Source organism: Dendropsophus ebraccatus, chromosome 4, assembly GCF_027789765.1.
Source record: "Dendropsophus ebraccatus isolate aDenEbr1 chromosome 4, aDenEbr1.pat, whole genome shotgun sequence".
In the NCBI taxonomy this organism is placed as follows: domain Eukaryota; kingdom Metazoa; phylum Chordata; class Amphibia; order Anura; family Hylidae; genus Dendropsophus; species Dendropsophus ebraccatus.
The window spans coordinates 124720263-124736928 of record NC_091457.1 but is presented as its reverse complement, the minus strand read 5'-3'; the positions used below and the strand labels follow the sequence as shown (position 1 = coordinate 124736928).

The 16666-nt window shown below is 38.0% G+C and overlaps 1 protein-coding gene across 13 annotated transcripts in view; it reads right to left on the bottom strand.

Moving 5' to 3' along the window:
* Positions 1-16666, bottom strand: part of CADPS (calcium dependent secretion activator) — a 372569-nt gene that overhangs the window by 6505 nt on the left and 349398 nt on the right. For all 13 annotated transcript variants that reach the window (XM_069966947.1, XM_069966958.1, XM_069966959.1 and 10 more), the window contains one exon: positions 5539-5643. In XM_069966947.1, coding sequence (XP_069823048.1) covers positions 5539-5643 — 105 coding nt within the window. The remainder of the gene's footprint in view (positions 1-5538; positions 5644-16666) is intronic.

Below are 16666 nucleotides of genomic sequence, written 5' to 3'. Positions count from 1 at the left end.
CGACAGCAATTCAGTAAGTATAATGCACCACACTTCCGGGGTGGGGGTAACACGGGGAAGGGGGCCATTCACTTAAATAACACACATTACAAAGTTGTATAACTTTGTAATGTGTGTTATTTAGTGAATAAATGTTAAATACCTAACCTACCTCTAGTACCCCAGCACTCCTCTCCCTGCTCTGCAGAAGTGATGTCACTCGCACCAGCAGGGGAGGAGCTTGCCGCGGCAGGGGGGGGGGGCAAGCTTCCCGGGACATACCTGGTTCATAGTTTTGCCAGGGCTGTCTTTTCAGAATTGGGACAGTCCTGGCTAAACCGGGACTGTTGGCAACTATGCATGTACGATGGATAGCCTTAAAGAGTTAAAGGGGTTTTCCAGGCATTTTTTATTGATTGTCACACCAAATTACTGCAGCACCCCACTGATCAGACATTGATGTGGATAGGTGGATAAGTGCTAACTGAATATTCATACTATGAACTGAGGGAGAACCCTATTAAAAAAAAAATGCAAAGCTGCTATTAAATCTTGACCACAGGAGGCCACTTAATGGAAACATTTAAGGCCAGAAAAGATTTTGGTTATTGTATAATTGTGACATTTGTTTAAAGGCCTCGAGGTGTTAGAGATAAATCACATACCAAAGCAGTTTCCTTACCACTTCCCCAGACACCTACACAATCTGTTAGGAGGACACATTTTTGTTTTCATGTTGAATAAGCAAAAGTAACACAGCTCACATCTGGATATGTACCCAGACAGAGAACATGTTTCTTAGGGAAAAAAAAAAAAATCAACTATTATTGTACAAAAATAAACCGCCACCATTTATGTTTCTCTTGTCCGTTGCTTGTATTAGTAGGTGACCATACAAAAATCATCAAAGCGAATGGATGCATTCCAAACATAATGGGAGAGAATCATATAGTGTCTTATGCTTTGTTTTCCCTCAACATTGAGGAAGGAGGAATCCTTATTTTGCAAGAACAGCTTTGATGATTTGCTATATGACTTGTCTATCTATCTATCTATCTATCTATCTATCTATCTATCGCTCACACAATAGAGAGTGCGACTCCGGGGGACGCACTCTCCATTGTGTGCAATGGTGAATTGGAATGCTCACATACCAATTTAACATGAATGAAGTTCATCCCGGTCCTCTAAGGGTTAGAAAATGGTTGTATCCAGGCCGTGAGTAGTGTCAAAGAGGTGGGGTCTATTGTTCCCTGGCCCCAAGTAACTAGAGAGTAACAAACTAACATGAACTTGAACTCTTGGCATTTGATTACCAGTGGATGGAGAAGTTGGATGCAGCCCTAAGTTCTATCCATGTTTTACAGGACTCCTCAGAGCTACATCCAACTTTTTCAGCCAGGGGCGTAGCTAGGATTCACGGGGGCTCACCCATTTAAGGGGGCCCCCTCCCTTACGCACAACACAAAGCAATGCGTATATATATATATATATATATATATATATATATATATATATATATATACACACACATACACACACACACAAAGTATATGCTCTGTGATGTGGCCAGAGGCAGTATCCTGGCTGCAGACAAAGAAGTGACTGGCAGAGCAGAGAACCTTATAGTTAAATACATAGGTTCAGGAGCAGTGTACCTTCTGCTTAACCCCTTATGTACTGCAGTGTGTAAGTGACCCAATGTTCAGAAAACAATGATATATCTGCTTTACTGTCTGTGCACTGATAACCCCTGACCTCTACACAGAGTTATACACATTTTTCTACTTGATGGCGCAGCTGGAGAACAGAGGTCAGGGGTTTTCAGAGAAGATCTCTTTGTCTTCTGTTTGTTAACCCATTTTTTGTATTGCAGCATGTAAGTAAACACTGGGTCACTTACACACTGCAGTACATAAGGGGTTAAGCAGAAGGACACACGCTCTTACCTTCTTACCCAGGCCCCCCTCCTGCATGGGCCCCATAGCAACTGCCTACCCTGCCTCTATGGTAGCTATGCCACTGTCTTCAGCCACCGGTAACCAAATGTAGAGCGTTCGGGTTCAGACAGACTAAAAACATGCTTGAGGTTCTCTCATCTCTACACTATGCCTCACTGTGCTGTATATCCGCTCTTTTGCATACTCAGCAAGGCACAATATGCATCTGGGCCCACAACAATGACACTATTCATGGTCTGGATAAAGAAAATTTTATTATAAAAATACATAGACACAGGCAACAAAGGTATGTTCTGAATGCGCTAATTATTATCTATTCAATCTATGCCAACAGCTCGGTAGGTGGTCAGGGGGTGACAGACTTACTTTCCACTAATAAAATATTAGGAAAATGTTGGTAATGCCTTCTCTGATACAGTATGAACATTTACGTCCACCACACATGAACCTACAATAGAAATGTGCAGCAATTCCTGACATAATCTAATAAAAGAGTATAGCCTCTGTACAGCCAACCAGCAGGTACCAGATACTATATTAGAAGGGGAATTCCTCCCCATTTGGGGATTTCAATAAAACATAGGGGGTAATATTCCTACTGTTACCTCAGTACAATCATGTAGATTCATGAAAACATTTATTGGAGCTCATACACAGCATTATTACAGCTCCATATGAACTCTACAGAACTGTGCAGAAGTACAATACTAGGGAAATCCTGGGAGGGGAGGTTAACTACAGCACTAGGGGCACACTGGAGGGAGTTAACTACAGCACTAGGGGCATACTGGGGACAGGTGGTTAACTACAGCACTAGGAGCATACTGGGGACAGGTGGTTAACTACAGGGGTCCTGCTGAGGAGAATTGCACTGTGGAAGGGGGCACAGTGCATATTAAGGAGAATGGGGACTTTTGGGGAGCACTATGTGAATGGGGGCATACTGCATACTGTGAAGAAAGGCAACTGGGGGAACATTGTGGAAGTAGACATACCGAAGAGAAGGGAGGGGAGCACTGTGAAAGGGGGCAAACCAAGGAGAAGGGAGGGGGACACTGTGAAAGGTGGCATACCAAGGAGAAGGCAGGGGGACCCCATAAAAGGGGGCACCGTGGGGGGCCATAACAAGAAGGAGAGAGGAGGGCACTGTGGAAAGGGGCATAGTAAGGTGGATAGGGAGCATTGAGAATAGGGGAATACTAATAATGCTGTTGAAGCATTTAAATACAGTATATGCAGCATGAGATTGTAGCCTTGTTGTAATCATGCAAGGGGAGATGTGGCCCAAGTTGACCTTTTGCACCAGGGGCCATTAGCCATTAGCTACTCCCCATACAAGCTCCATGTTGTACAGACCTATGAACATGCACCTAAATGACCTACTGAACACCTATTTACCTCCCCTTTATATTTCCTATTAGATGCTGTCTTACACTGAGATTCTCCACTTGAAGAAGAATTACTTCTAGTGACCAGCTCGGTTTCGGAGTACCATACAGAGCACAATACAGTGCCATATGGCTTTAAAGTAAAGACTGTACCAGGTACATGACCCTAAGACTTAATGGTCAATACATGTAGAAAAATATACCTTACAGAGATAGGTTATGTTTAGAGATGAGTGAACCTGGAGCATGCTCGAGTCCATCCGAACCCGAACTTTCGGCATTTGATTAGCGGTGGCTGCTGAAGTTGGATAAAGCCCTAAGGCTATGTGAAAAACATGGATATAGTCATTGGCTGTATCCCTGTTTTCCAGACAACCTTAGAGCTTTATCCAAGTTCAGCAGACCCCGCTAATCAAATGCCGAACGTTCGGATAGACTCGAACCCGAACCTGGTTCGCTCATCTCTAGTTATGTTGCCACTACTTTTATAATCATTATTTGCGGCCATCATTAACAGACGTTCACCTTTTCCCAATAAAACTCCGTAGTGGGAACGTAGCCTCATTCTGCTCTAGAATGATTTATGCTAGGAAAGAATAGTTTTTTATTGCAATGACATACAAAGTCACCATACAATGACCTATGATAAACCTTGGGTGCAGATATTATACTATAATTCATATGGCCTAAATCCAATTAAACTAAAAGACCTTGTCACATCAACGTCTTCCTCAGGATTCAGAAGTGGAAGAATGACTTGAATGAGTTCTAACTGTTTCCAAAACAATTGTTTTGGGAAAAAAATTTCATCCTATGACTAACTTCAGCTAAATTCACCTAAAAAAGTGAACTACTTCAATTACATATACATGAGTTGTCAGGAATCTACGTATTACAATATATGCGTCACAGTTGCTATTGTGCATCCCACTTTAACAGATTTGTGGTGATGAAAAAGCAGCGGCAAAAGCTATTTATAACCATTGCCTGACGTCTCGGCAAAACAGGAAAAAAAAACAACAAAAAAAAAAAACCTCATGTCATTTGCATTTACAAAACAAGGTATCATTATTAGCAGTTTAAAATGTATGTGTCAAAACACCTGCATAATAAGAAGTTGTAATGAATATTACCACTTCTATAGCCAGGAAGGCACAATGCTCAGGATTCTTAGCTCAGTAACATCTTATATACTAACATATAAAGTTATAGTAACAAATGTATTTGTATCACTCTTTTTTAGCCTCTTGGTTGGATGCATAATAAATAAAACTACCATATAAAGAGGGTTTTTTTTTTTTAATTCTGTTAATTTATTAGGATCTGAAAATAGTAGCCCATATGATCAAACAAATGCACTTTACTGCAATGGTTATTTAATTGATGTTAGCTCTCCTGCAATCCTATTTCATGGTAAACCACTGTGATTTCACACTGAAATAATTATCATTAGGCTAAGACACCACATACACAAGAATAAAAATATACTTTCCGGGTATGTGATCTCACCTTTGTGGTCTCTTATAGTTCAGTGTAAACACCCATTGTAAGAGAAACTACTTCGGTTCATTATGAGAACAATATCAATTTGCATTTTGTTTAATGATCACAGAATACATTAAGTCATGCTGTGAAGAAATATTTGCATCACTATTAGACACGGAATAAATTTTTATGTACTTTATCAATTTAAAACACTACAATATGAATATCAGCGATATATTTGAATTTAGAAAAAAATGTTTTCTGTTAAATAATACTTCTTTATTTGTTATTATTATTTTCTTTTTTTTACTAAAAGTTGTTTAATACTTAGGAAATGTAATTATAATTAATCCAAAGAACAATAAAAAAAAAGTAGATTTCAATGACAATTACTTACAAATTTGTTGTAACACATAAGAATAATATTCCTCATTGTAAATTTCCATTAGCCATGTTAGATATTTTTATTAAGTTATTATAATTTAATTAAATTGTTATGTCCAATTGTTAATATACGCGTGTGTGTGTGTTTTATGAGGAAAACACCAATTTTAATACCAATTTTTATTTTATGATTTTAATAATCATCATTGAATACAAAATGAAAAAGATAAATGGGCTGATATGAAATCGTAACTTTATAATAAGATGACGTATAACTGTTGTCACATACATAAAAACATATTAAGTCAAACATGATGGGTAAGAGAAATAAGAGGATATACCTTGACAATCCTAATGAGGGTTTTCAGCTGATAGATGTGAAGTTGTAGGTCCATACGATCAGTGAGCCATGTACAAACAACATTCATTGAGCTGGTGTACCATTGCTGAAAAACAGATAAAAGTTCTCCAGACATACAGTAAAGAACACTAACAAAAGGTTGGACAATAAATAGGTTTTTTAAAGGATTTTTTTCTCTGGAAAATGAACTGTAGATTATTTAGCTATTCACTGAATCCATTTTCAGATTGTTCTAAATATTTTAAAAAATATACACAAAAAAAACCAAAAACAAACAACAAGAAAAAAAATATATATACATAAAACAATAAAACATATTTCAACTTACCTTTTTATTTTAGTGGTATTTATGTAAGAGTGTAAAATATTACAACTATATTACAACTGTCTAAATACAATTTATCTTTGTCAGGAAACACAAAGACATATATTTGCCGCTTTATAATATATTCTATGGGCGTTAGATACGACCTAAAGCAGAATAACTTACTGAGGTTTGCATATCCAACGTGTTATCAATTTGCTTTAAATTACAAGAATATTAACAGAACACATACACATACAAATGAGCTTTGATCAAGCTGTTGAAATAATTCTTCCCTCTAAGAGGGTTAATTTTGCTTCTTGCCTGTGAAAAATGCTTGAAGCTGTGTCACTGCAGACTGCCACCCCTGCAGAGCAAGATGTCTCTTGAGCAATGCACTTCTAAAATACTGTTTAGAGATTCATATTTCATTTCCACTTAGCAACACCGAAATAGTGCTATCATTCATCAACCTGCACAATGAGCTTACAGCTATGGGTACTATACGTCTAATTTAGAGAGTAAAAAATAAAGTACAACTAGAATTAAAAAAAAAAAAAGGGTTAATAAAGTAAAAGTTGTATTGTAAGTACTATTTACAACATAGACTTGCAGGTCACTCTCTGTATGTAGACTTATATATACTTTTACATATAATACATCCATTGCATTTGTAATGTAACTGTGAACAGTGATGCCCAAATTATTAAATTATAGTAAAATGTACTATAGAAACGATATGGCATTGTAAAATACAATTTTTATAGTGCAGTACAATACAGTATTGTATCAAATACAATATTTTAATCCAATGTATGTATACATAAATAAATATAGGTATATATAAATAGACATATAGAGATGCAGAGTAAGGTTTGTTTTGGAAGAAAGGTCTTTGAAAAGTTCCTCTACAGTATATCTATAGTATGCCTATATGGTCACATATGTCTGCCATCGATTCCCATTTTAAAAGAAAAAGTATATGGTAGAGTGTTTTTGACTAGTGGGGTGAAGTAAAGTCGAGGAAAAAGTATACTACCGAATATCAGCCAAACATATGCCATTCATTTGGCATAGAGTTGGTTAGTGATATTTGGCAAACATAAGAGCCCAAATGTGATATGTACCCAAGCCTAGCGCTAACACCATCAAACTGAACTTTATTGGTCGTAGATAAAAAAAATATTCCAAAAAAACCCACATTCAAACAAAACCAAATTTAAAAACTGTAAATACATCCTGTAAAGTAGTTAGAATATTTGATAATGGCTTCGTAAGTAGTGATGAGCCAATTTCCAAGAATAGCACCAATCATTCACATACCTCCAATTTGTACATGAAGCCTATGTTAGAGTTTATCTATCTATTTTGGTCTAGTATATATAAAAAGGTATTAAAAATATCAATGATACCAAACAGCACTCTGCCAATTAAAAACTGAAAGTTGTTGGTCCAGACAAAAGATTGAAAAACTGTAAGTCATAGGCGTGCATTGGGGCTTTCATCTATTAATCAGGGCGGAGAACAGTTACAAAAAGTGTTTTTCCTTTTGGAGGTCTTACGATTGACTGGGAGCTAATGGCAACTGTAGAACACTTTATTTTCCCTGTGGTGGTGCTGAGTGGTGGGAAGTTGAGCACTTGACTGCTATGTGAACATACCCTTACTAAGCTTGCACATGAAGAAGTGATATCATAACAATCATATATCCCACTATCCTGACAACATCTCAAAGTGATATTGACAATGGAGCACCCCAGTTACATTATAAATAATAACACAGGTTATTATGAGATTGAAAGAACATGGCCACTTTGCTCCTGTAAAAGGCACCATCCATGTTGATAAGCTGGTTCCATTACTGCAACACAGGTCCATGTAAACAATCAGGAGGCTGCAGTATTCCAGTCACTTCATTGTCCTGATCAGCGGCTGTTCCAAAGGGACGATTCCAACTGATCAAATATTCATGATCTATACTATGGATTGGCTATAGATGTTTGACTCAAGAAAAACCACTTAAGTACTCTCATGGCAATCAATATGTGATCTTTTTGTTTAAAAAAATATATTGTTTGCCTCTTCCTACAGTGGAATATAATAGTTACTTAATGGAGATTTTAGTCTGCTATCTATGTGGTTATCTGAAAACATCCTCAGCTCAGATGGACACCTGACACAAACGACAATTTTTTAGAATTTTCACAAACCCCTTACGACAATAACACCGATTGTACGTTGCTTTATATTAGACATAACAAATAACGGGCAAAGTAGCATCTGATTTTTGATGTCCTATCAACTTTTTATTGTTTTTGTTGTGCTTCATATCACTGTAGTTTCAGCCACATAAAATCCATGTTCTGATTTTGACGAGATCGCTGCACTTAAACTGATGAAATAATCTTTCTATCAAACTACAGTACGCACCCTGCAGGGCAGAGGCAGTAAGGTGTGAGGCACATTATTAGGGGTCACCACGTTAGCTTTTCTTCCAGTGTGGTAAATTTACAAAGGGTCATAATATAATTTGACATTTCCTTCATTCCTTCTTTTGAATTAAGCCATTCAAATAAGTTTGTGCCCTGTCCATGCTCAGAGATTGGAGCAGGTGTTTTACTACAAGCAGAAATCCTTCATTTAGATCCTTCATAATTGCCTCTGGTGACCATTAACAAATTATGGAGATCAGAAGAAGAGGGTGAAAATATGCATTTTATTCTCCTATTGTCTCATTAATAGTCACTTTTCTTTTATCACATCGACCACCACTTAATATGGTGTGAAGTTTGCTCAGTCTCGGCTGTAAGGTTGGTATACATGGGGGTTTCAATGATTTATGTGTACACTACTACATACTAGTAATATCTAAAGCAGAATTTCTTAACCTTTTTCTACTGGGGCATTACGAGACAGAATTTGGCCGGACCTCGATAGTCCTAAGGTCTACTTTAAAATGGAAAGTTGATCGGAATTTATGTTTTATTGAATACATGAACCTAGTAAGATGCTACAACAAACGGAAAAGTCACTTGTGTTCCTAACCTAGAGATATATAAGTATATATCTCATGTAATCATTTTAGACGAAACTGCCCCCCTGGATGAGCCTCCTCAATGATACTTTCACCCAAGATGCCCACTTTACAGTTTGAGTAACACTAAGATCTAGAAATAGCATGAACATACTTATGCCAGCCATAGATAAGAAAATGTCTTATTGACCTCTATGGCTTGGTAACAGGAGAAGCAGCATTTATCCAGTTCAAAAATTTGGATGATTGAATGTTACTTTTTATTTTCTCTTTCAGTTCTATTTATTGGATTAGTTTAGGACTTATGAGACATGATCTGGTGAAGACCTGGTGACCTACAGCACTAGGTATCCTCGCTATCAACTTTCTGCAAAATGATCTATGATTGGTAAGATGCACTTCTCTCGGACAATCTGTTTCTCACCTAAACTGGATGAGATCATTGGGTCGAAACTTCCTTACATTGAAAGATATGCTTGATATTAAATGCCTCTGAAGTGTTACAGGGTTACTCATTAAAACTAATTTACACTCAAAAATAATTTGTCTTGTCACTGCCATGAGTATATCTATGCTATTATACTTATGGTATACACATTGCAAATGATAAACTAAGTAGCTAGCTATCACTTTTGGTAGGTAGGTATTCTATGTCCGCATGTTGTATGGCTACTCCTATGAACAATCCTATGTGTTTTGCTCAAGTAAAAAATATTACATTGCTCTATTGTTGTCAATTAGTTTGGTGCACATTCTCGTCTTTGTTATGTGGCCTTTTTAATTATAGATACACCCCTAGTAAGTGCTGTTTTCTATGCCGCATCAGCATCCCCAATATGTATGCTCCTGTGGAGATCCAGCATGTTACTATAGTGGAGAATGGCTGTTGGTTTGTATTTGTGCCAGTAGAGGTTCTGTTCCACTACAGAACAGGACTGAACAGAGTTCATACAATACTGCTTGTACTCAATAAGCTTAAAAAGTTGATCACTATCTGGTTTAGTACATTTAAGTCTAACCTGAAACACAACTTGAAATTAAATGGCAAAAGAGTCCCCACTTACGATTTACTATTTTTAGTTAAGATACCCGGTTTGATGGCTTCCTCCGCTCCCTCTATAGCTAACAGAGTCAGAACAGAGACAGTGGTATACAACATGACTAGCAATATCAAAGAATGCCACTTTCACTGTCCATAACAATACATAGCAATAAAGATATTTCCATAAAGGTCAAGGACCATAGCAGAGTCTAAAATACTGAAGAAAAAAAAAAACAACATGTATAACACGACAATTTTTTTTCTGTACCGGATATTCATTTCCAGTGGGAAGGGGGGGGGGGGGGGGGGGGGGGGGGGGGGGGGGACGGTGCTATGATACATAACACATAGCATACTTGTCTCTGAATATATAAATTGTAAAAATTGATATGAATAAATCTTCAAGTAACACACTGGCTGTGGCACATTTTCGTATTAACTGTGCTAAAGCCTCTTACTCCCAAGGAGATGGTGTCATTACACATACCCCATAACATCTGCAAACCCCCCGTTTCATTTTGTTAGGTCTCAATCGAAACATGACCTTTTTGCTCTTTGCCATGAACCTGTAGTTCACACTCGTACTTTACAGGAAGCGGCGGCACACCCCAGGGGTGCTGCAAACAGAATCGTGTAAACCAGATGCAGCGCGGAGCCTTAATGCACCTGAAGCTGTTGTATTCCTCATTCAGAAGCTTATATACTTGTAGATTAAGGTCCCTTCAGCTTTTGAAAAGAGGGGGACAAAACCAGGAATGCTCATAGGGCTGGGATGTCAGCGGGGAGGCTGAGGGATTACAAGAAACCTGGGACTCTGCCTCTTTCTGCCTTTGCTAGTAGTTTTTTTTTGTATGTGAACAAGTGCTACACAACAGATTGAAGCTGGTATAAAGGCCTGAGACTGTGCAAGAGTGTCACGCTGTGCCTCAGCTGTGCTTGCAATTAGCAATAAGCATGAAATCATTATTGTTGTAGGAGCTGATGGCAATCTGAAGTGACAAGTTTTACAAGGGAAGTTCTGGTGGGGATGTTTGAGGAAGCCTTTTTTTTTCCTTCTTATTTTTCTCCTGTCTTGTAAGACTCTTGTATGGTCAATTCTTCTTAATTCATTCTATTTTAGGTGTTTACTTATTTCGACTCTTTTGAGTCTATGAAAAAAAAAATCCAAAAACATTCGCCTCAAATTAGCGAAGAAATTCTTGTTAAGGGGCTAGAGATTAAGTGTACAAAATGACTCAGCAGGTGACTTTTGGGTGGATCTGGGGGTTGAGAAGTCTTTAAAACGGACTACAAGACATTTTATGCCTCTGACAAAAGGACAAAGTAATCCTACCTGCTTGCTTTAACCACTCTTGTTTGTCTATTATTATGTGCTTTAATGCTCATGAGAACACAACTATCGCTGATACGACTCAATTTCCATAGTAACTCACACGAGTGACCTCGGTGTCAGCTTCGGCTTCACAAATCCGACCAATCCAAGCATTTCAAATCTCTTTAAAGCTTGAGACAGATATTACCAGGCAAAACTTTTCAGGGGGTTGAGCTCTTTGTTGGGAAATATGGGTTTGTTTGCAGATTCTTAAAGGAGTCGCCTTTCAGGCTGTAACTTTTTTTTTTTTTTTTTTTTAATTGAATGTATCTAGAGATTGCAAAGCAAACACTATAATAATACGGAATGCCTATATACACAAGAGGAGTTTAATACAAGGTTTAGGCTACTTTCACACAATAGTGTTTTGGTCAGTATTTTACATCAGTACTTGTAATCCAAAACCAAGAGTGGGTAAAAAAAAATTCAAAAGTTACAAATCTACATTTCTCTTTGTCCCTGTTCTAGTTTTGGCTTACAAATACTATATAAAATATTGACACAACACTTTTATGGGAAAGTCGCCTTACATGTCTTCTAACCTACGCAAATAATTGAGGTCAATTCTCAAATTATCTACATAGTTGCAGAAGGACAATAAAGAAGGGAACAAAAGGAAACTAAATAAAACAGCACAAAACAGCAGTAAAAAAACAAAAAACTAAAATCTATTCAGCCTATTCTACTATACTAAAAACAGTTTTTTATATTTTTTATTCAATCACTAAAAAGGTTAAAGCTCAGTTTACACCATGTCTGTACTACATGGCTGGTGTATAAACCAAGAAAATTTCTGAACACATTTGCCCACAGTTTTTAATATGCCAATACTATCTTGCCATAAATTGAGTATATGTTACATCCCATAGACCCAGTTGTACAGAAAAGGACTCAACTATGTTTTTCAATACAATTCTATACACAAAGGGGTAGAGCCATCAAGGCTGTCCCAGGTGCAGACCTAGTCATAAATTATTTGCGATTTTTCGTGTCTTTTCTAGGCTCACCAAGTGGCTGGGTGGGGGCACTTCATGGTGCGATTTAGTACCATGTAAGCAGGCACAGACTATGTTCCCAGTACAGGAATGTGCCGCCATTTAACGGCCAAGGGCAGATGTCTATTGAATGACAGCTGCAAATAATGATCCCAATAATGACAGCCCATTCCTGTAGTGGCAACAGCCATAAATTGCTAAATCTACACCAACTGGCGTAAATTTGGGAGACTGCCACATGGGCAGATAAGCTAAAGTTACTGAGAGGCATGCATCTCCCAATAAATCTGGAATGGGTGAGAGGAGAGGAATTTTTACTTAAGTCAGGAATATGGATATGCTTGATAAATTATCCCCTCCCCCCCCCAAAAAAAAAAATACATATCCACTTGAACTTGAACCCAGAATGCAGCTAACATTTTCAAAAACCATGAAATTAATAAATATCAGCAGCAACTACTGTTAAAATAATGAAAATTACAATAATTATATCAAGCAATTTAAGTAAAAAAATCTCAGACACTTTTTTTCTGGACAGTAGAAAAAAGTCTTCTATTTATATGGACTATCCTGAAACTTACAGATGGTCGACAACCCTGGTAAAATTACATATGTCTGGACATATTGAATGTAATAGGTGCAATAATAAGAAAAATCTAATGTTATTCCCATCTCAGACATTCATGTGAGTGGGAGTTATGGAAACAGTGTAACTTGCTGTTCACTTCAATAGGAGAAACAGAAACAGAGGGACATAGCTTGGATGTTTCAATAATCTGGACACTTCTCTATTCTATCTCTGCCTGGATGTAGCGGCTATTGGCTGCCTCACTAGGAGGGACAAGGGTCAGGGTACACCAGGTTTAGAGACAGTTGTTGGTCCCAGAAGTAGAACTCACATCTATTAATCATTAAAGACACACACTGTGTCTAGGATAGGAATAACCCTTTAACTTTTCTGTACCACTGGCTCTCCACCTCTTCCTGTTGTCTGGTGTCATGAATGCCATTGCTGTCAGCGTGGATTGTGCTGTTGCCTTGCAGTTCTGGTTTCAAATCCTACCAAGGACAACATCTGCAATGATGATACATGTTCTCCCCATGTTTTTATGGGATTCCTCCATTTTTCCCCACATTCTAAAACATACAGATACATACAGAGTCATGACAGGCTATGTAAAGTCCTGCAGAATAAGTTGGCGCTATATAAATTAAGGAATTATTATGGTGGCTTGTTCATAGTGAAATCCCCATCAATGTTTCTAATTTCCTTGCCCCTGTTACAAATAGATTTATATGGACATTTTATCACTGTGTTACCTTGTTTTTCGATCTCATATTTAAACAATTTTGGTATAATGTTTACGGAAGGTACTGGAAAAGGCTAAATTAACATGAAAATACATGCCACAATGGTAAAATAAATAAAGTAACAAAAGAAAGCCCACAAACCACACTGAGTAAGAACAACAAATAACAGCTAGTCACGAAAGGACTAAAGAGATGAATAATCAACTGGGCACAATGGGGGAGAAGTTTGTCCTACATTCACCATGACTGTAAGCAAAAGACATTGACTGATATTGTCTATTTTTAATTATCAGATGCACTGAAATAAATCAGTTTTGGCAAAATACCATGACTGAAGTAAAAAAAAATATTATTTTAATAAATAATATTTTAATATGTTTGCTGTACTTGTCACCTTTACTACATACCATATAACAGTGCAATAAACTTCTTCATTTCAAGGGCAGTGTTATAGGACATGAGGAGAACGCATTATGAGGACATAAATGTTCCATGAAATGAACTGTGGTATTTCTATATAGGAAAGAAACAATTTGTAGGAGGAAGATAGTAGCATTGTAACATAGTTAATACGGTTGAAAGAAGACCAGAGTCCATCCGGTTCAACCTAGGGTAACCCTGTGTTGATTCAAGGGAAGGCAAAAAATCCCTATGCGGCAGATGACAATTGCCCCATCCCAGGGAGAAAATTCCTTCCCGACTCTAAAAGCAATCAGAGTAATGCCTGGATCAACGTATCACCAGAGATCTAATGCCCTTTATTGAAACAGATTTACTTTAGTATATATTGGACTCAACTAGTAATCTAGTACTGTATATTACAAAGCAGACCATGAATTGATGTCATGGTTGACCTATGGTGGTATGATGGGCTTGTATTAGAGATGAGTGAAGAAGGCGGAAATTCGTTACGCAAGCTTTGCAAATTTTTGGTCAAATTAGTTTATAGTAGTGAATAGAATTTTAAAGAATTTTATACAGACAGCCAAAACTATGGTAGCTACAATACTCGGACTATTACAGAAGGGCAAATTTGTTACAGCATGTTGTTGTAAAAGTGTCAAAAATCAGAAAATCACAATTTAAAAAATGTCATTCAGCCAATCATCCAATTTTCGCCATTCCTCTCCTCTCTGTCCCTATATCGCTCTGTTAGTCTCTCCCTGCTCTGCTCTAACTGCCTGCTGCCACCCTGCTCTCTCCTCCACACACAGCCGACTGGCCACCTCCGTTTCTGAAGCGCCTTACATAGAGGGTGAGGGGGAGGTGCTGACATCACAGAGGGGCCTGCAGCTGATTGGACAGGCGCTAGGGATTATGGTTAATCTCTGTCTCCCGCCCAATCACACTCCAGACAGCATGTGCGGCCACCATTTTGTTTTGTTTTTTGCGAATATCCTTAACGATTCGGCAGGAATTTGCTTCGTTGAATGTGTGTGTGGCTGGCACTGTAAAATTGGAATGCTGCTGGGACTATTAATGGGGTATGTGACTGGCAATGTTAGGGAAACATGTGGCTGCCAACACCATGGGGCAAGTGGCCACTGCTATAATTTGACTACCATTTTTTTCAGTTATGGGAACACTCTGACCAATGATATTGCACTGGGGAAGGTGGTAATAGACTGGCTGGAGCACTGTGTCTTGCACTTTAATGGGGTTTTGTTATGATCTAAATGACTGTGACAAGTACACCTATTTCTGTACCTGTTAGTTCATGCACCCTATGCACAAGCCTCATGTTTATGTTGATGACTCTGATAGTCAACCTCCCAACAATCACTTGCGTATAACCCTAGTCTTATTAAAGGTATGTAAAAGTTAAGAAAACATCTCTTTTGTACATATAACTTCAGTAAAAAACTTGGTTTTCACTCCTGTCGCAGTACACAGTGTATAGACTGGATAGAAATATATTAAACACGTTCACAAAAAAAAAAGTGTAAAAGTGCTGGCAGCTTCTCATATGCAAAAATGACATTTATGTAACGTGTGCCAACTATAGCACAACTATATGCATGCCAGAAACACTGCTGATGTTTGTATATATATATATATATATATATATATGTATATATATATCATGCCTCTATGAATATAGGATTATGAGAGCAAAACTGGAAAAACAACAGAGCAATGTTTACTTCGCTATGTAAGGCTGATTTGTTTGCATCCTGCCTGCCATATCGCCTGCTTGCCTAATGGGCGGGTGCCCTCCTCCCACACCAGGTTTACCATGGTTGACACCTGTTCACAGGCGTAAATGATGGCAGAAATCTACACCTGCTAAGGTGCAGGTATAGATTTCTGTGTCTGCCTTACGGCAGACGAAGGTTAGGCCGGTTTCGTTAAGAAGAGTGTGCCTCATAGTGAATCCGTCGGGGTAATTGGGAATGGGGCCTAATTTAAGACCGACCGACTCATACTCTGGTCTTCAGAAATGTCTCCCTAAATGTTAGTAGCTATAAATGGGAGTGAATGTATTTAGCTGGGTAGATAGTGAGAATTTTATATGAAGATTTAACCAAAATAACTGTATAACAGAAACAAATTATAAAAAAAATAACTAAATATGGTGCAGTGCAAAAGTATTTGTGCTATTCTTTGACATTGGCATCTTGGTTAGACTTGGGCTATCTGTGCAATTCTGTATGATTCGGCAGATAATCGCCCTGTTTAAAAGGCCCTAAGGGAGATGCCAGCGATAGCCAAGCACTATACTCAGCTGTCTGGAGCAGCTTCATAGACAATGAAAAGAGTGGCAGTGCGCATGTGCAGTGTGCGTTCTACTCCTTTTGATAGATACAAACACGAGGGCGCTTCCTAGTGCAATACAATCAGCAAAGGTAAGCACACACAAAAATATATTGAAATGAACTCAACTAGTCGAGTTGTGCAGAAATAGGCACAACTCTATAGAAGAGTGTTGTGGTATACATAAGTCATCACAGCTTAAAGGAAGAGGAATAAACACCTGTGTCCACTGGTGTCAGGAATATGTAAGACAGAATGGCTCGATCCAGACCTATCGTGCCACTTGACCCTCTATG